Source organism: Chelonia mydas, chromosome 8 (genome assembly GCF_015237465.2).
Source record: "Chelonia mydas isolate rCheMyd1 chromosome 8, rCheMyd1.pri.v2, whole genome shotgun sequence".
Classification (NCBI taxonomy): Eukaryota; Metazoa; Chordata; order Testudines; family Cheloniidae; genus Chelonia; species Chelonia mydas.
Genome location: NC_057854.1, coordinates 63,069,616 through 63,091,489, shown reverse-complemented (window position 1 = coordinate 63,091,489; position 21,874 = coordinate 63,069,616). Strand labels below are relative to the sequence as shown.

The 21,874-nt window shown below is 35.5% G+C and overlaps 1 protein-coding gene across 5 annotated transcripts in view; it reads left to right on the top strand.

Annotated features, from left to right (window-relative positions):
• DENND1B (DENN domain containing 1B) overlaps nt 1–21,874 on the top strand; it is a 243,148-nt gene that overhangs the window by 200,118 nt on the left and 21,156 nt on the right. For all 5 annotated transcript variants that reach the window (XM_037907882.2, XM_043552708.1, XM_043552705.1 and 2 more), the window contains 5 exons: nt 1,800–1,890; nt 7,117–7,157; nt 8,078–8,146; nt 10,757–10,813; nt 11,664–11,774. In XM_037907882.2, the coding sequence (XP_037763810.1) occupies nt 1,800–1,890; nt 7,117–7,157; nt 8,078–8,146; nt 10,757–10,813; nt 11,664–11,774 (369 nt within the window). The remainder of the gene's footprint in view (nt 1–1,799; nt 1,891–7,116; nt 7,158–8,077; nt 8,147–10,756; nt 10,814–11,663; nt 11,775–21,874) is intronic.

Genomic DNA, 21,874 nt, shown 5'->3' with positions numbered 1-21,874 from the left:
CCCAAAGAGATAATGTCTTGCAGTTCAAAGTCTGTTTTCTGCACAGCAGTAGCTAAAGATGCTCTTATTGCTCTTATCTCTTTTTCTTACTGTGAAATAATCCAGTGATCCCATAGTGGTCTGACCATGAACCAAACCCATTTGGAAAGAAGCCTACTTGGAGTCAGAATGAAAAAATAAAACAGAGTTTAGCCAAGAAAGAACATGGAATGATTATCTTCTACAGCATGTGCTCTATTATTATTGCTGCTGGAATTTTTTGTACTTGAAGAATGGTGTTTGTTTCATGTCATCAGTCTATCCATTGACAAGCATCAGATTGTCACTGACAGTACTGTTTGGATAATCTGTGATAATGTATGACACTCAGCCAAATAATTAATTTCTGTTAGCTTCTATGTGCTATTTTAGTAACTGGGAATATCTAGTAACTCCTGCTAGCAAACGAATAATCAGTAAAATGTTTTCTCAATTTATCTCTGTACAGACTTGAGCTAGCCTACTCAAACTAAAATGCATAGATTAGTTCTTGAAAGCATTCTAGAAATGCCAACGTTTCTAGTCTTAATCCTGAAAGGCAAACTGAATCTTTAAAAGAATGTGTTCATTTCTTCTGGGAGGTTATAGTAGATGATCGTTTATTTTATGTTCACCGTTCTTGGTTTCTGACATGTTTGGGCATATGCACCTGAATATGGACATGTGTTAGAATCTGTATCTGCAAATCCCATTAAGTGAAAGTTGTTTTGTGGGTGAAAATTCTGACACTTCCATGGATTCATGCACGTACACACAAACGCGCAGGTGTTAGAATTTTCAAACATGCAGGCATGTATGTGTTTGCACTTGAAAAGTGTGGCTGTATGGACCAGTATGAGCACACAGTCAGGTGTAGACTGGCAGAGGTCAAGCTTAAAATATGGTTCTGTATTACACAGTACTTCTATGTTGGCAGTTCAGTGCATTGAGTTCTCCTACATTTAAATAAAATATCCTTCCATCCCTCTTGTTGCTGTTGCCACTGTTCCTTAAAGGCTGCAGCTACCAGCTTCTCTCCATCCATATAAAATGATTGTGATCCAAACTCTTCTCAGTTTGCATAACTCCTCACCCAGAAGAGTTTCAATCCTCAGCCAGAATCGTCAAGTGCACAGTCAGTGGGCATCAGATATCCCAGCTCAGCCTTGCTTTGAACTAGAGATGGTCAAAATTTGTCCAAATTTCAGCTACAAAGCTTCCTCATTTTTCAACTAGCTTTTTCTTCTGATTCAATGATGCTTATCTGGAAAGGCATGAGGGACATGACATGAGGCCAGTTCATGATCCTTCAAACACGACATGAGTGAATGTCTCAATATCCATAAGTGATTATAATTTTAAACTTGAAATTAAACATTTATTATGAAATAAATTTAATAAACTTTCACATCATCTCCTGTGAAAAAGAATGAGCTAAAAAGCAACTTAAAATACTTTCAAAGCAACAAGTTATTTGGAATTTCATTCCAGGAATAACCTTGTTAGTTTAAAATATATTAAGTTTTATATTTGTTCACACACACCTCAAACAACATTAGAAAAGAATACTAAAACCACTCGTAAAATGGTGATAATATTTCTGCCACTTGCATTTATATCCATTGTTACAATATCTATTCAAAATCATTACAGCATTCTTGTGATCTGTTATATTCTTGTTAACATAGATATTTTACATATAACGTATATATACTTTAATTTAATATTGTGAAACCTAAGGAAGGCCAACATAGTTTTGACTCATGTTTTTTATATTGCAGTTTATTGATGGTCGACTATCAAAGCTAAATGCAGGAAGAGGGTTCTCGGATGTTTTTGAAGAAGAGATCACTTCTGGAGGCTTCTGTGGAGGTACAGAATTATTTTAGGAACATTTGTTTCGATATATCATTGCCTCTTCCACAGGAGCTGTTGAGGACGATATCATATTGACTTGAACATAGTCAGATAATCACTTATCCAGTTTAAATGCCTCTGATTCATTCTTAGCAGGGTTTCAGTCTGTTATATATTGGTAGCAGAATAGCGAATTAGCTATTTAGCCAAACATTTGCAGTGCATTAAATGAAAATAAATGGAATTGTTTTACTGTAATTAACTAGTTTTTATAAAATCAAGATCAGATGAGATTTTATTAGATGTTTTTAAAGTATTGGCTTGCTTAATAACTGATTAGATATTTACTGGCTAAAGTATATTTTTTGTAATAATTAGAAGACTTTAGTTCCCTAGTTCCCTTCCTTTTTAATAACGGTTAATTTAGTTATTTTCTAATGTCTCTTTTAAAAATTCCTTCATGTATCTCATGTAGTTCTGCAATATACCGAAGTCAAATTTCTCCAAAATATGAGTAATTATTATCTCAAGCAAAATGCACTATGCTTAAATAAATAATCTTAATGTGCAGTTCGAGTCTAAAAAGTGACAGTATAAAAATATATCTTCTTCTTAAGCATATCTACTATTTCCTGCTTGTATTCAGTCATATCCATTGACTTCAGTGACTGAAATAAATTTTACCCGTACTACTTTTAACTCCTGCTAGCCTTGCCAAGCCAGTACATATAAGAAAGCATAAGGTGGATACAATTCTATGTTCTGCATTTCTAACAGGATTGTCTAACCATTTCCATGGCAAGTCAGTTATACCTTTTTAGTTATAAACCAGCTCTATTTCCTTCAATAATGTGATCCCCCACAATGCCATTTTTACAGTCAATTTTCATAGCAGAACCTCAGTTTTTTGTATAAATGTGAATTGTGTGAGTTGAAGCAAATCATGTCTCTTAGGGCAGCTTTGTGACAGTCTTCTGCTACAAAGCTACCCTCAAGCTAGCAGATCTGGCCAATGGAGGATTTGTCCTGGAGAGCCACCATAAGAGATTCTGTGTGATGTCCCCTGGACTCTCGACATAGAAACCTACTTGTCTAGAGTCTGACTATAAAGTGGCCTTGCTCCCTTCTTTCTCCCATCTTCCTAGACTTCTGCTGAGATCTGGCCTGCAGTCTGTTTTTTCCTGAAGAGGTTAGGAGAGAATGGAAGTAACACCAAGATTTAGTCTGTTCCCCTCTCACTCCTGCCCTTTAGGGCAACTTACTCATACAACTTTATGAATAGCTTTTATGCAGTGGACATGTCCATTCAGATAGGTAATGTCAGTGCTTAAAGTTCCTTTGCTCTTTGCAGTTAAGAGGTCAAAAGGGTGCAGTGAAATAACATTAGAACTTGGATAAAGTTAGGTTCTTGGCTCTACATTGATATGTTTTGTCAACTACATGTCTTATCTGGCTATGCTCAGGAGGGAATATTCACCTTCACTAGCAGTTTTGTGTTAGAATTTATTGTATCCTTACTTTTCAAGTCAGACAAGCTGTACCACGTTGTGGACAAATTGCTTAGGGCACATATTCAATATTTACATAGCTGCTGTCTCATTGTCATTATGAGGTGCAGTCAGAGCAACAAGTATGGAATTGAGGGTGACATTTTGTGACACTAATGGGGTAGAACTGTGGTATTTTTCATAGTTAAATCCCATCAACTTTGCCATTGGTTCAAGACTACACAACTGGGTGGAGACCAGCTTTCAGAAAGGTTACTAAAAGTCAAAGTAACCTATGCATTGTTGAAGGGGCAGGTGAACACATCATGAAGAACAGTGATAAGATTTTCATGCTATTGAGTCAAAAGAAAGGACTTTCTTTCAGCCTCTCCATTTTCGTTAATATTTTATTGCATTTTCCAACAAATACAAACATAGCTAAACTAAGTAGAAATTTTAACTGAAAATTTGAAGCAATGCTTGCATTAAATCCGTTTTATATCTATAAATAGATTTTTCTTTAAATATAGTGATTTGAAAATACACTTTTTTAGTCTGAAGGATGGAAAAAAATTGTCTACCATATCAAAATGGCATTCTGTATCATGCAACGTTTCCATTAAAACTTTTTCACAAGTTTACACCTTCCGTCACATGCATTCTCCTGCAAAGATAAATATAAGAATCATCAGTGCGAATGTAATTTTCAGTGCACTGCGAGGATTATTGATAGTACACCCTGTGGCCTTTTTCTTCTACTCTGTGTTAGCTCTGCTGGAGGGGCAGAGTTGTTGAGTCCTTATTGTACCTTCTAGGTGTGCCACATGAAAAAACAATTGTTAGCTAGTAGAAAGTTTGATCCCCACCTGCTGCAAAACTTTTTTCAATCAATTTTTTTCCAAGGTAAATGTAAAGTAGAGGCAGGGAATGGGGAACGGTATGTCATTGGAGTCAAAGGCCTGGGAATAATGTTGAGAATCAGGTGTTCAACACCCTACCTCCCAGAAGCCTACCAATTGCAGGGGTATTAGGATTGCTAATCATCTTAATGTTCCCTTTGGGCCGTCTGCTTTTTCTTTTTTTTTCTCTTGCACACTTTCACACTATGCTTCACTGCATTCCCTTTCACAATGGAAAAACATTTTTTATTGATGGAAAAAGTATCTCATGTTTATTCCCAAAACCTATGAAATTAATTTCATCCGTAGAGCTTTCTTTAATATGGTCATATTGGAAAACAGGCTAAAACCCAGTGTCAGCTTGTGTTGCATTGCTGCTGTTCAATTAAAACTTTATGCACAGTTATTTAAACTTGTTTGCCCCTGGTCACAGCTGGCTGCTCAGAAATAAAACTACAAGTCTTGTAATTCCCAGCAAATTGCCTTCGTACATAAATAAGTATTAGCAAGAAATTTAACTGGGAATTTTTCCTGCTTCTATAAGAGCAAACCATCTGCACCTTTGCACCTATCACCTATTTTTTTCTTGGACTGGGGCTTGGTAATAATTTTGACAGATACATTTTATTCATCCAGAGAGGGTTTTTTTCATAACCCAAACGTATTGGCAAATTTAGTGAAGAAAATATCAGCAAACATTCGTATTTTATCAGTACACTAATTTTTTTAGTTGTGGTGACAACCTTGGAGCTACTGGTGGAAAAAGATTCTACTTAACAGTAAAGAAGTCACGAGACTTTGAACCTCTGTTGGGAATGTGAGATTTATAATAAGAATTCAACATTTTCCTATTTAAATTTGAGGTAGTTCAGATATTGGCTCAGCATAAATGGTGTTTGCTTCATGTTTTCCCTGGTTGAGTATGTATCTGTTTTTCTTCACTAGTAAATGGTAGAACTCAAGAAGGATTTGTGATCTGCAAGCCTCCCCACCAGTGTACTGGTCTAATAAACCTATTATTAAATTACAAAATCTCATCTACTGTAATCTCTGGTAACAAATGGAATTCAGAGGGGCCCTGATAAACACACTTCAAGTGCGGAAATTTCTTTCTTAAGCAAGAGCCGATGGTAGTCCATTATTTCAATGGGTTTTTGATCAAGCCCATAATCATTATTTGGTTAACTTTGCCATAACCCTGAGCAATAAATTGTTACATTAGCAAGTTCATTATATTAGTGAATGAATAGTGGCTACATTCTACTTTATGGTGAGGAAATAGTTTTTGTGTGTATTCTATGTGTCCTCCACTAACACTAGTGAGTAGCTTACGAAAGCTTATGCTCAAATAAATTTGTTAGTCTCTAAGGTGCCACAAGTACTCCTTTTCTTTTTGCGAATACAGACTAACTCGGCTGCTACTCTGAAACTAGTGAGCCTAGTCAATCTTAAAAAGACAACTGTTCAGTCTTTGTGAATGTAGCATATTGATTAAGACACTTCTGCTGTGGATAAGTGCACAGTCAACTCTAGTAAGCTCTCTTTTCCAACCTGGCATCCCTTTCACTCACTGCACTGTTTCTGAGAACTTGGGTATTGCAGAATTGCTTGCAAGGAATTTAGTGCAATGGTATGGAACGTTTAAATGAAAGCATTTCTACAAGTCCAAACAACTAAATCCCTTCACTTGTTTCCCTCAGAAATTGCGGTATTACCTTTTACGATTATCCAGTTAGTCCTCAGACATGTTCCATGAGAGCTAGATTGTTGGTGTTTTGGCTTTCCACCAGCCAATCCAGGTTCTAGTTATTAGATTTATTTCAGAGCTTAAACTTTTGAAATCTCCTATTAAAAAGCTGATGTTTTGTCAAAGGATATCAGTGTGTTCTTTGCAAAGCTGATAAATTCTCTCTTTGAGCAACATGATTTTTGTGATCTCAGATTTTTTGCTTGGAAGTATTCATTCATAGTAACTGTCGTTGTACTTCACAATATTAGTAAATTCAAGTCATTAAGTTACTCTTAACATTTCTCAAAGGTAAGGAAGTCAGTCTTGCATGTTCAACTGAAGTGTCTTCTGAAACTGATGTTTCAGTTCTACCTCAACCACCTTATCAAATTTTAGCATATCTTCTGTAGCCAATTTAATAATATAATAGCACCCAATGATTTTGTCTATGTTGGTAGTTGTCTTACTCATCCACTTGCCTTCTACACTGTGAAAGAAAGAACAGGTAATTTACATTTCCAATTACAGTGGGTTTCCCTGCAAAGGAGATGTGAAGCGATATTAAAGTCCTTATTCCTGTTGCTAGTCCTTTTCCCTCTGATATTAAGATGGTAGTGTCTGTAGCTCAATTCATTTTCTCACTGCAAGTTTTTCTTTTTGCCCAGAGGAATAGGGGAAGGACCCTAGTTCTGGGTAAAAAGGGGGAAATCACCATATCCAGTACAAAATATATTCTTAGCACAATATATACACACTCCTCCTTCAGACTTTTTTTGTATAATTTTTTCCTTTCGTTTTTAGTGAGTCTGAATATTTGATGGCGACTTTAATTTCTCATCATACTTGAGTCAGAGTTAGCAGTTTTCTTCCGAGAAAACGATTGGGTATGGTGAAAAAGAAGCACTATTAGAAAGAAAACAAGGGGGTTCATAATAGGGTAGCCCCATTTTTGCTTTTTGTGTACATGGATTTCCCTCCTTCACAGTATTGGAAGACTCAAACTCATGTTTAACAATCTATGGGTTTTTTTTTAAATACAAAGTGTATTGTGGAGGGGGCAGGAACACCCAAAAATGTGCTGAATGTGTTTCTGATTATTTTATTTTATTTTACATTCACATCTTAGGAAATTCAAGATCTTATCAGCAGTGGGTGCATACAGTAAAGGTATAACAATTTTATTTTTATTTGACTAGTTTATTTATCTTTGAAAAAGTCAGCATACCTAACGTCGAGCTTTAAAAGGATATTTGACTTTATATGGTCAATTAGCCGCATTCTCTAAATTTTTGCAGTGTTCCTTGTATTATTGTAACAGAGAAAGTATATTACATTAGTAAGGAAGTTATTTTTACCCAAATATTTTTGTCATAAACTAGTGTCTTTGTCATGACAATATGTTTATATTAGTTTAAAAATGAGAAAATGTCTCCTGCACAAAATAAATGCCAAATTTTGGAAAGCACAGAATGTTTTTCTGTTTATCTAGCCAAGGTTTTTTCTGTATGCTATATTTTGTTACATTCCATAACTGTGAGTTAGGTGTGGCACTAGGATTTGATAGGAATTTTATCACTTCTAGTAAACAGCAGTTTGGTTAATATTAGTGTTTTTACATAGTCTGACTAACAGAGGACCTGTGTTGCACAACGTTGTTACTAGGCAGGATTAGTAAAAGATAGTACTGTTGACAAAACTCTTGTGATTAAATAAGACCTAATTACCTCAATGTGATAGAAATAGATTTTTTTAAATGATACAATATATACATTAATAAGCCAAGGAAAACTTCCAATATGACATGTAATATGGTAACGGTTCATGCATGGGTATGAGAATACGTCATTATGTTAGAATGCATTGATAAATATGTGTCAGCCATGATAATGACATACTGTAACCCTTGTGTAGATGTAGACAGTAGGATGTAGATAGAATGCAGCTGTGGAAATTTTTCCTAATTTAAAAAGAGGGCTATTATTTTTGTACTTTATTTTATGTCAGCCTGTCATCTATTTTTCTTGCTATTGTCTTAACTTTTAACCTGTATTGTAAGGGTTATTAAAATATGCTTTTGTATGTTTCAGAAAGGAGGTGCACTAATCAACACAGCGATGACCAAAGCCAGCCCTGCTGTGAAGACAGCATACAAATTTGTAAGATCAACGCAATCTGTGCATAAAAAATTGCAGAAACCACCTATAATCTCCAGTTATTGTCAAAAACTGAAAAATCTGTATCCTTCCAATATGTATTACAGAAAAACACTACAGCCTAAGAAATTGTTTTCAGCTTTTATTCCTATCTTGTGGAGAACAGTAACCACTCCCTGTTACTGTTTTGAGTGGTTCAGTATGCTATTTTTGGCTTCATTCAAAATATACAGTAGATTCTTATTTGAATACCTGTTACATATTTGAAATACAGCTGAAAACCTCTACTTAGCAGATGATATTAAAATATGGACTCTGAAAATACTAAATCTCATTTACACTAAGGCCCCTTTACTCCTCCCTGGCAGTGTAAATTAAAAGTCAGTATAAATGTTGTTTACAGTTTTGGGTGGTGTAAAGGAGTCTCTGTATAAATAACAATAAGACCCTAACGACTCCACTTTGACACTAAGTAGTAACCTATCCAAAGTAGGTTTGGAAGCATTTATATTGTGTGCAGGGAACGATTGCAGTCCAAAATTTCCACCATAAGCAAGCTATTACTTATTTTGTTGTGAGCATCTTTTAAACTTATCGCTATAGTGTTAATAAAATAGCACTAATTCAAAAAGTTATGGACTTGCACTCTTGGCCATTGATTTACAGCTTATCTAGATGAAGCTGGGGTGTAAATCTGCACTGCTCTAGCATGCCACATGCCAACTGTCCACATGAACCACGCTACAGTAAAAGTTACCTGATGCATTTTGATCTAGCCCGCTTTGAAACAGGAATAGGATCCAAGTGTTCCAGGGAACTTTTAGTGCATGGTAGCAGGGTCCACACTGGCAGTGCGCAGCAGGCTTGTGCAGTGAAGATTTACACCCCCGCTCACCACACGCTGTTTAACTAGTTTTATGTCTTCCGTCTGACAAGCAGTCCAGTTTTTAAATTATCTTTAAATATCCCTAGATTATAAAGAATGTGAATTACATTATATTATCCAGGGTATAGAAACAGTGTGGTAGCTCATAAGAAATGACACAATGATTAAGTATTTTAAGATTGGGTTCAAAGCACACAGGGGAAGAATCTTCTCTGCCTTCCTTTTGGCTTTTCCAAGGGCTCTTTAGATTGATGCATAGTACAGTAGTTCTGAATAAATCAATGCTACAGTGTGATGCTAGTAGATTTTAAATAAAACTTTAAAAGAGAATTTTTAATTATACATCAATTCAAACTCTCACAAAAGTCATGAGGAGAGAAACAGGTAAATAAATTAAAGGTACTATATATCCACACACTCATTTATAATTTAAAAATGGTTCATTAACAGGCTAGCAGGAAATTATTCTCCTCCTCTGTTTTTCATGATCTTAGATGAGGTTTCATGATTTCCTCGCAGCCACCCATTTTTCCCATTGTGTCCCTGATCCTACAACTTTTTCTGCATCAGTAGACGCCTTTGTGTGCAAGAAGCCTTATTAATTTCAGTGGGAATCTGTGCATGTTCAGGCATGGAACAAAGTGCAGGAGCAGGTCTATATGTCCTCTATTGCCCTTTCGCCTTCCATACATGTGTGCATCTACTACATGGCACCCTGTTGCTTGTTATTGAGCTACTGAGTTTATGATTTCAGGGTCACATTTTCAAAAGTTCCCTAATCTGGCCTTCAAAACTGTCCCAAGTTGTTGTATATGGAAACACTCATAACTCTCCCCACAAACTACATCTCCTCAGGTGCAAAATCAATAATTGAGATGTGTATGTCACTGATTTTCATGTGTAGATTCTGAAGTTTTTCATATATGGCCTTTAAATGTGAAAAGGCATGAGCATAATTTTCAAGGCTACTTTTGAAAATTTGGTTCTAAAAGTTAACTTGAATCTATCTAACTTTTCCTGTAAGGAAAACTTTCCTATTTCTCTTAAGACCAGGTTAGCATTTTTTCTAGCAAAAATAAAATGTAGAAAACTTAGAATATAATTACTTGTCATCTAGAATGGTAATTCATCTCTAAATAGAGGGATGCCCGTGGGTCCATTTTCTGTGCAAATTATTGTCATGAACAATCATGGGACTTGGCTGTCTATTTTAATGCACACAGTTTCCTCCTATCAGCACTATGCTGTTCAGCGGCGCTGGAGAAATTCTCCATCTGCATATAAAACCACTTCATTTCTTTTAAGATTGATGTTGCCTTGCAAGTTACCACACTGGAACACTATAGCAGTGAGCTTGAAAATCTTAACAGTTTTCCAACATGAGTTGCTATTAAAATACTACTTCAGATTTAAAGTACCATCTCAAATAAGGGGATGGACACAAGAGACCAGTAGGATGGTTCATTTTTAGCAATAGGTGAGGATACATTGGCTAAATTAATGTGTTTTCACAACATTGGCATGTATGTACATCTCTTACTAACTGACTGCTATTAGTATAGCTAACTGGGACAGCCCATGTGAAATTAGTGATAGAGAGTATTATCCTTATAGCACATAGAATTAAAAAAAATAATTTCTCATTAAGTAGGCCTTACGAAGCATATTCTTTGAACAAAGCCTATCTCTTGCACCACCAGTTAAGTCCTTTTGTTTTAATTTTCTAGGCAAAAAGTCATGCAAAGCAGGGAATAAAAGAAGTGAGGAGTAAGTTAAAACACAAGGTATGTAATACAATTTTACTTCTTACCTTGCTTCTTGTATCAGTTTGAAGCTTATACTTTACAAATCACATGAGATTTGTGTTTTTAATGACTTTTGAAATATGCTTAGCCCTTTGTTCAAGAATACATTTTTCATAACGAGCCCTCTGGCAACTATCTGTCATTCTATGCATCCACTGAATAATCTCTTTATTGTTTGCATATTTTATCATAGAACAACAGAGCTCTTCAAAGATACATTAACAGGATGTATGTTTTCATAAAGTTGATTGCTTTGATATCACAATTGAAGCCTTTGCTTCAAGCTGAGAATTTAAGACAGGATAGTCTTGCAGTACAATGTAATTCAGAAGGTGTAGTTGTCTGTTTTGGATTTATAAGATCCAAGCACAATGTTAATGTTTTAAAATAGAGAAACATTTCAACTTTGAAAAGTAACACAGAAATATCAGAATGAAGCTTGATTTAGGCATTTAAGGACAGTTTTCCTAATGAGTTTTATTTCTTTACTTACGATTTTCCTTGTGGGAAGGGGGAACTAACTACAATGTTATTTTATACTTTTCTCAAATATAAAGTTTTAAAAAATATGTCATAAACATGAATGGATTTAAATTGTTTTATATACATTCTAAAAGCTTAATTGGAAAACTTCACACTGGGAAAGATGCATTTGATAACTATTAACTTTTTGGAATGCTGTATTTCATTTTGTTAATAGATATGATCTTATGACGATATTTAATAACAAATGATCTGTATTAACAATGATTTTTAGTACTCTAAGTATACATCGGATATGTAGATAAATATTATAAACATGGGATTTTAAATCTATTCTGTTATGTAGGAGAGTGATGAAGAATATGGAACTTGTAGCTCTGGTGTACTACAGTGTGCGCCAGTGTACACATTACACAATCAGAAAAGAGGAAACTCAGAAAAACGAAGACTTGCTCAGGTAAGTCACCTGAAATCTGTGCTATCGCTTTCTTAAAATATGGGGGGAAACTGTTTTCCTGTTACAGTAGTGTGTTAAAATATTATGGTAAATACCTTTATTACCATCTGTATTCAGGAAATATGATAAGTAGTATTCACAATAATATTGCTTGCATAATATGCTGTTTTGAGAGTAGAGAGAATGGCTTATCATATATCATCCTCCTGGAGGGAAAAAAATAGGAAATTCAACAGGGAGATGAGGTTGCCAGGTACATCTCCAGGAAAAGAAATCTCAATTGATTCTTAGAAATAGGACTATTTTCAAAAAAATATTTAAAATTATTTAATAACTACTGTTTAAAAGTACTATAAGAATCAGTTAGATAAATGCTAGGCATATTGACGGTGTGATCTGTTGAAAAGTTTACTTAGTAGTCTGTATCTTTTATGGATTTCCATTAGATAAAATAATTTCATAGGCATAAAACACACATTTCAGATCAGGCATGAATATTAGTATTTGAATAAAGGAATTCTGGTATATTCATATATACCCAAGCCGATTTTCACTGCTAAGCTATCTTTTTACAGCCCTAAAATATAGTGGCATGTGTTAATACTTTACCTAAAGCCAGTTGATTTTGAGAGAGGGCATGCCTTTAATTCAGACCTTGCTCAAGCTGATTATCATATAGTGAATTTACTACTAAGTCAACTAGCTAACAGTGTGTCAGATGTCTTGTCTTTCTGTTCTCAGTTCCTTTAATGGGTCTGATTCTCTGTAACAGGTGTAATATCTCAATTTTAACCCAGTACTAATTCCCGAATGCCCAAATTCTATTCGAATTATTGCTTTATTCTGTATAGAGTAATAAACAGTTTGGGGGGTTTTGTGATCTCTTTTGAATAAGAATATATATTTTTAATAATATATACAGACTCCTGTTTTTGATACCACAAATGTTTCTTCCTTAGATAAGATGGGTGTACTGTAGGTCAAATGAGTACCTCTTCGAATTGAAAGTTGTATTTACCTGACTATTGACACTATTTACTTTATATATAATAATAATAATGTTATGATAACATTCTAGTTTTGTAAGCCCATGCATTCAGGTTCTTTGAATGATAAAAAAGAAAGTGTTTGTGGAAACTAATATACAATTAGAGTAGATCAATGACTTGCTCAGTAGAATGTTAGAAAATATATGGTAATACTAAAGCCATTTGTTCCAGTGGTATAAATAATTTAGGCATATCTGTTTTAATTATGCAGGCGGATTCTCTTCTGTAACATGTTTTTCAGGTTTCTTTTTAAATACAGTAATACTAAAGTCTGCAGTGTATTTCACCTAGACTAACACAGTGCATCCTTTCTTTCAAGAACCTTGTATAGGTTAAATTTCTTATCTTGACTGTTGAGACAGAAGATATGCAGATACATTTAGAATTTTAAAAATGTAGTATTTATAGCAGAAATTGATACTTAACATATTTATTTTTAATTGGTAACTGTCATTCTAATATACAGAAACTTTTTCTTTAACCACATCTGTGTCGCATAACACTGCTTTTTTCAGGACACCATAGAAACACATACCCAAATCTGTTTATATGTTCACTTAAACTTTTATGCAAATGTACAACACAAATGTAGCTAAAATATGTGTCTGCACATTCAGATGCTTTTAAATGCTGCGCATATACAAAAACTGTGAGTTTATTAATTTACTTCATGGTCAGGTCTGTCTGCTGTTCCACTTTAATTGTTTAATTTTAGTACTGGAGTCTACATCAATAAATTGTACCAAAGTAAATTTTATTATTAGATATTAATGTTTCTTCTGAAGGACTGTGTTGTTGCAGAATACTTCAACATTTATCTGATTTTTCATTCATACAATCGTATACTACTGAGATTTAGTACATCGTTTCTGCCAACTAGCCAACTTTTTATTTTTGAAACAGCATACACTTCTTTCTGAATGATACAGTGTATCAGGTCAGAACAGCAGAGATTTTTTTGTCCTATATAGAGCAAGGAAAATCTTAATGTGCTTTAAAAAGCCAGGATTTGTTTACAAGACAAGCTCTCTTACTAAGGGCTCCGTATCTGTGCCGAGCTGAGAGAGCAGCATGACCTATGTCCCCACCCCATCCTCACCCTGACTGTCACATGCACTCAGTGGGCAGGAAACAACAAGCTATAATCACTGACCAAGAAGTTTGGTCTTGTACAGTTCCAAAAAATGCAAACTGGGCTTTGTGGTCCCAAAACATCATTATCTATATGGAGTCTCAGGCTGTCCTATGTGTTATAACTGGTGCTGTTTTTAAACATGGATGCTATTAGCATCAGCTAACAATAATGCAAGATCCATTGAACTAACTGCTGGCTTTGAAAGCTTGCATCTATATAAATTATATTACTTATTATTAAAAGCAAGTGAATTGCATTCAAACTGCACTTCATAATTGTAGGGCTTTGTCTGGAGCTTTCCTTCCTGCTGATTAATCTTTTTGTCCAGGTTTCTAAAATGGCACCGCTCACTGTCCTCTCAGTGTAGTAACTGAAAAATAAGATAGTGCTAATGGTCACACAGTAGCTTATTCATTTAAATATACATTTTAAATAATGGATAAAGATTGGTTCATTGAAAAATCAACTATCAGAATACTTCTAAAATCCCAGACAGTTTAGATTTTTACGTCTTCTTACCTCAAGACAATGTGGGCTTCCCCCACCTCCAACCCCCTCATTATTAACCATCTCACAGTAAGTCTTTTTAAAGTACTGCAACATAAAGAATTTAATGTTGCACTTTCTGTTTCATGTCAGGCCTATGGATGGGAGTTTTTATTTCCCCATTGCTGCTTTCCAGTAAATCATAAATGTCAAATTAGTCATTTGAAATTAATTCAAAAATATTGTTGATAATTTAAAAAAAAACTTTTATAAAATAGTGTATAATGCTGAAGTTCTCTTGATTCTAGAGATCAGTTTAATGACTGTTTCATTACCAGGAGATTTTGTACAATAGAATGTGAATCTGCTTTTTACCCCAACAAATAGTAGTTTGTATGCTGGTCTACTAATTAGTACGGTTATTTCCTGTTTTGTTGATGAGGCTTAAATAAATGTCAAGGGTACAGCCATGAAGATCTTCCAATTAGGCCTTGCGTTTGTAAGACCCAACCCCTTTGCTTTTGTGTGAAGATGACAGTTCCAACTGCAGCCTCAGCCTAACAGGGCTCCAGGGAAAGGATTCTTCTCTGGTTTTATTGAAAACAAGGCCAGTTTGGCCCAGTGAGAATACCAGCACTGGTCACAATGCAGAGCCATTTTTAACAATGAATATTTACTAATCTTTATCATTGCTCTTGTGGTTGTTTTAAAAAAAATTAGACTTTTAAAAAAATAATAAATCAGAATGAATTATGATATGTAAAATAGCCGTTGAAGCTTAATCAGAGGATAAATAATTAAATCTGTTATCACAAACTATAGTGATTATATTGGTTTCCTTTCATTAGCATTTGGAAAATCTTTCCCAAAGAAAGCAAAACAAAACAAAAAAAACCCCCACAATTCAACTTAATGTAAGATAGTGTTAGAAGAATTGTTCTCTCTCTCTCTCTCATATATGTTTGAGCCCACACTTGCTTAGGTTAGCTATTCTGGGCTTTTTGTGTGTGCGTGAGCTTAGCTGTATTGCAAGTCAACATTAACAGATGGATTGCCCTAAGCAAGGGAAAACCACAACAACAAAATCTAGTGAAAGTAGAGGATTGAAGCTTTTTATTGTTAAGCCTTATTAAAACCTTGGCATGTACACTGCTGTTAACTGTTTCATGCCTTAAACTAATAGCATTTCTCTGATATTTTCTATATTCTAAGTGGACAAGGTACCTGAGATAGTATGAGAAATTTCTAGTTAAATGTTTTCAACGACAAACTAAAGCAAAACATGAGATTGTTTCAGCCCATGTTTACATTATTGTGCCACATATTATTAGCAAATTACACTGTGTCGACTGTCTTTTTACTATTTACCAACATTTTTTGGTAATGCATGAATTAAACTACTGAGAACTCAGTTTTTCAGAATTCATTTTAATTCCTTTTCTTTACATGCATTGATGCAGTGCAGATTTCGGGGTGGGGGGGAGTGTACACAGACACAACTATTTTTCTACCATATTGCTTAAAATACAACCCCCCCCCAATAAAAAAAAAAAAAAAGAGTTTCAATAAGAAAAAAGGAGGAATACCAGGAAGATCTGTTTGTTTTCATGAATATGATCTATGTAGTTTTACCATATGTAACCATTATCCCAGGTGATTGGTGGCTTATTTAAAAGGGAACATTGCTGGGTTTAAATAGTTCTTATGTATTCAGTGGCTTATAAAACATGCTAGCAGGTTTGCAGAGTACTGTGTAATGGCTATGAGCTCACTTGATAATTAATAAGCTACCAATGCACCCTTGTCTCAAAGGAAATAGACGTAAGACTTATAGGCATGCAGTAACTTGTAGCCATAATAAAAAATAGGGAATTTGGACTGTAAGTGTGGATTTACTGGGAATCCCAATGTGTCCCTGCTACTTTACTACACATATATCGAAGCAACCAGGTGAACTACTTCTCACAACTGTGCAGTATTTTAAATATAATGTTTTAAAAATCTCATTTATAATTGAAACTTCTTTATGTAACAAGTGTAACTAAAACCAGTTGAGATTAAACCTTTTATCTTGCTTTCCCCAAACATAAGTGAATTGACCAAATAAAAGTATTTTCCTCTTTTCTTTTTAAAGCAGAACATAGAGGTGAATTTCAGATACATAGTACAATATATCATAATGAATAGAACACACACAATTCAAGTGAAAGAATGTGTACTTTGGCTCGTCCTCAACAACTATAGCAAGTCTTGCTGGAGGAGGCAGTATTTGGCATCTTCAGGAGACTACCGAATGCCCCATACATTAATACCATCTCCAATGGCTAGCAAAAAAATGACATAAATATTAGCTGCAAAGAGCCTCCAGTGCCTGACTACCCTCCAAAACTGGCAAAAGGTGATTATGGCGAGTCATGGTGGGAATAGAAAGGAAATGGGAGAAGAGGAGACTGGAGCAAAATTGGGCCATTGGAGTGCTGCTGAATATAAATACTGCAAAAGAGTCCCACTATCAAACACGAATCAAACACCTTCATAATTTAAAAAATATAAAAGTTGTGGTTCCATGCTTTCTATTTTATTTGGATTCAGCTGAAATGTTTGGGATCACATTTGGGAAACAGAATAGCAGCTTCTGTCCACATGCCTCATATCTACTGAAAATCCTCCATGGAGCTTGGGTAGCTTTAATCCTCATTGAATAATTAAATTAATGTAGATAAAATATTACAATTGACAGATGTCATATACAGTAACAATTAGCAGTTTTGAATTCATAATTTAAGAGTGTGCTTCATCTTTAGGGAAAATTTTCCTATAAAATATTTGTTCTGCAATAAAGTTTGGTCAATTAGTAAATTATGTATTTTGAACAAAAGAGGGCATAATTTGAAAATATTGCGGGCAATTTTAGTTTTTTTAATTTATGGGGAAGGTTTTTTGTCTTTGTATGTCAAGTAAATCTCTTCACTCTGCAAATTGTTCAGCTTTTCTTTTAATTAAAAATGAAAAACCTAGACAGCAAAAAATTCAAATTATAGATTACGAGACTGCCCTCTGGTGGTCCTGATATCTTCCCATATACTACAAGCATATATGTAGCCAATCTCATATGGTGAGCGCTTGCTCTTTACATCAAAAGATCTTTTAGAAACAAAACAGTAACCATTATCTTAATAGAATTCTTATCTAAAAGAGTATCCAGACTTATAGACATTTGTCATATCCATATCCTTCAAACAGAACAATCTTTATTTTTGTAGATGTACTCTCTGAACAGTAACAATCTATTTGTTTCCTTATTTTACTTAAAATATTTCTGGCATAACCATACTATTGAATTAATTATGAAAAATATTGAAGGGGGACTACCTCATTTCAGTGATTTATTTAGCAAATTGATGTATTTAAAACAAAAAGAGACAATGCAGATATCATAAAGTTTTTTATTTTTATCTCTGATTGTTTCTCTTCTATTCTCAGCCCATTCATTTTTTCTTCCTGTTAAGGTCTTACCAAAACAGAAAGAACTCTTATGGTACTAGCTGCATTATGGTGCAAGTTTCTCCTTTACTCATTATTGACTTGTAGTCTTATGTTTCATTTTATTCCATAGAAGACATCTGCCCTATTTTGGTTTTGCCTCCCCAGTGGAAAACCATACTTGAGAGCCATCTCTGTCAGTCATCAAGTTTCCAAACAAAAAAAAGGAGGGCCTGGAAGCTGGTCCAGAAGCTCTTGCTGGCCTTTGTGGCATTTAGATGAGTATTTGGCCTTTTCATGGCAAAGGCACCAACACATACTGCATCAGCTTTATCCAAATGAGAAACCTAGAAAGTGAAAGCTTGGCAGGTGGATTCTTTTGACATATGCAATCTATTTTAGTTCTGGAACTAATGAATGAAAAGGCAGTTCAGCTGTGAGTCTGTCACAAAAACAACCTTAGTGTTGCACAAACAAAGGATTCTTTTAAGGGTCTAAAAGAGAAACACTGTTGTGCTGAGTATGCTGTAGAGAATCAGAAGAAGCTCTTTAATATTTGATAATTAACTGAAGTAACTAGGGGTAGACTACTAATCAAGATAAATTACACTGATATTTATATCTTACTTTTATTTGCCATGCAGCCCTCTTCTCCCATCCTACCTAAGAATAGCAGTTACAGATAGTGTTATGGCTCCACCTAGCAGAAGGAAGGAGTCAAAAGTTCCGTCAGTTCAAGACACCAATCCATCTGCTTCCTTTCCAACTTAATTTTGCCTCCTGACCTTGAAGCACGGAGAGAGCAGCCTTAAGGCTCCAGCTTCAGCTCTCGTTCTGTCTATTCTCTAACCTCCTGTATGTTAGAGGGAAGCAATGAAAAAAAGAAGTGATTCAGTTATAGGACAATGAGTATGGCTGATGGAAAAAGCCGGGAGAAGAAGAGCAACAGGAAAAATCCTTTCCTGAAGAGACCTTACAGCTAGTAGAGTTGGCTGCTGGAAGGGAGAAATGTACATGGAACTAGCAGGAAGATTTCCTCCTCATGATTAAATCTTCTGGTCATGGACTCTGAACTGAGATGATGTTGAAATCACCCCTAAGGCTCAACTCCATTGCCCCGCAACACAGATTTGCTTCTTAGATTGCATAGTCAGCCTGAGAGTTCCTCACCTGGATAGGCTCTAACAGAGCCTGTAGGTCTGTGTGACAGAGTTGCAGCTGATGCAATGTTGTCAACTCTCCTGGTTTTATTGTGAGTCTTATTTGGATCTGTTCCTAAAGCTCCAGCTGCTGGACTCCTGTGATTGATGTGAAAATCTCAGTTTTCATTTTTAAAAAAGTTTATAGTCCTCATGGTTGTATAGAAAAGCTTGAAAACATGAACCCTCTGCAGGCTTCAAAAGTCAGAAGGGAAATAAAAAGAACTCAACATTTATTATTTGTGGGGGGGAAACAACCTTAATGGTTTTTAAGCCAATTGCAAACATTGGGCTCCAAAAATCATGACTTTTGTATGTTTGGGATTGGTAATATTAATGCCAAAACTACCAGCACATCAGCCCTCTTTGTTTTCAGAGCCTCCATGCTTCCCAATTTGGGCTTATGTATACTGGATGAAATCAGGGTGTTGCCCAGCTTCTCATGGCAATGACCCTTCTGGAAGAGTTACTCCCACCCCTGGGGTTGATGCCCTTCTTCTCCTCATGGAGGGAGCTTGAAGCTGATAGGCTATCTTCCTCCTCCCACATTCCAGCCAGCAGAGGCAACAGGGTCCCTTTGGCTCTGGGGCTCTGAATGTATAATGCTTTTCTGGGAATCATTACAACATCCCTGTAATCTCTTTTACTCCAAATTGCTCATATGTACCCTTAACCTTAGCTCTATTTTCACATAGGTTTTGGTTTGGTAATTTCCCTTTTAGCAATAATTTTGTATATGAACTATTAACAGAAATCCCAAAGAGAATGTTATCATGTGATATTTCTAATGATTTGAAGATACGGTGTATCAACTTGAAATTCATTTTTCTTTACTTTAACATTTTAGGATCAGATTAACTGATATGTTCTGGCTGCTTCACCCTCCTTAGCAGCAGTGCAAAGCAACCCGAGTGTTCTGGCCATGTAAACTGGGTTTACAGCTGTTTTGTATCATCAGAGTAGCACAAAACAGCCAGATTGTATATCCCAGGTTCCCCAATCTCCTGATCTCTGCATCCCCAAATTTCGTCTTCCTCCCCGTGTTTCCCTACACACATACCAGTTTCACTCTCCTGTCGCCAGCATTCCCTGGCGCACACACATCCTTCACTCTATTTAATTCCTTGCTCTACTTGGTGAGTAGTTTACCTTTAAGGGAAGGACATCATCACAGAGAACTAGTTTAGCATGAGCCGCTATTAACTATAACAGTAATCATCCCTGGGAAAGGAACCTGTGTCCTCATGTTTTTCAGAAGGTTTGTTAATATCTGGGCTACAGCTCCCAGACTAGTATTGTTTTAATTCTGTCTGATTTCAAGAAAGGTCTGTAAGACCTTTACATCTGCTTTAAATTGATTCTCTCCAGGTCCATTCTTCAGCCTTCTGAACTATTCATAGTCCCATTAAAAGTAGAGAAATTGATTCTCATCGTTATGCCCCAAAGCTTCTTTATTCCCTTTCTTCACAGAAACCTAAATACCAGCAAGTAGTTTTCAAATTTCCCGTGGTTCATGGAACCACATTCAAACTTTGAGAGACATATCCCTGAAATTATAAGTACGGTTCTCTTAAGGTAGCATTTCAGTTGCTGTCAAGATATCCCACAGAGAGGGGGGAATTAAACTCACTGATTATTTCTCCTTCGGTGGTTTGCGTCTTTCAAAACCAGACAGTTCACTGACTTTCCCACTGAGTTTGTTCTGGGGATTAATTCAGAGTTGTATATTAACGAGCCTATTGGTTTACTTAGGTTGTGCCCTTATCTGTATTTGCTGCTGCAGAGAAAGTGTCTTTTCCCACAGCTTTGAAGTCATTTTCTATCTTGCACTCATAGTTTTAGAAGTTTCCTGTTTGTGATGGTTATAACAAGTGGCAAAAGGTACGAAAACTACAATGTTTTGGCTGATTAAAGACTATATCCTATTAATTTATGTCCAGAGCAAACAGCCAAATGCCATTTTGTACGAAGCCTGGATTGTTCCAGACTCTCAGAGCAGAAGTACACGATACTGAAATTTGTGAAGTGGCCATTTGTTCATCTCCTCCCATCTGCATCTGCCATTTCCAGTTGGATCAGTCCTTGCCTACTGAAATGTATTAGCTATTAGGTGCTCTGAGCACTATTGTCAAGTAAGCATAACTCCTGTGGCTCACTTCTTATGATATCATTTGCCTGTAATTGTGGTTGCTTGGTATAATGGGGAAGAGGAACACTGAACGAGGGAAAATTTACTCAACTGTAATCCGATTTGTCATAGTCCTCTCTTTTCCTCCCATTTCCTGCATCATTCTAGTCTGCCGTTGAGGAGTGTAACTAAAAGTATTTTCCCTATGATGTCATTGTCCTTTACTATAGCCTGGAAGTCTCTAACTGGAAAGGAGTGGGTAGCTTAGTGCTTACATAGTACCCTGAACTAACTGATTTTTTTGCCTCCTTGCTTCTGTCTGTAATTCTTGCTATTGGATAGGATGGGAGAAGGAGAGGACTCAGAGAAATAGAATTTCTGATGACTGAGTTTTCCTTAGCTAGCTTTCTCATATTAAATGAGCAACTTTCATACCATAAACCAGCAGGAAATTTACTTCACATATTTTATTTTAAACACAGTTGAAAACTTTAAATGTTGATATATTGAATAGTTAGTCAATGTGAAACTATATATGAGCTGCCATTTTTCAAAGGTTTATTTGTTTCTCACGTTGAAGACAATTAATGGCAGTAGCCTTATCAAACTTCCTGTGTTTG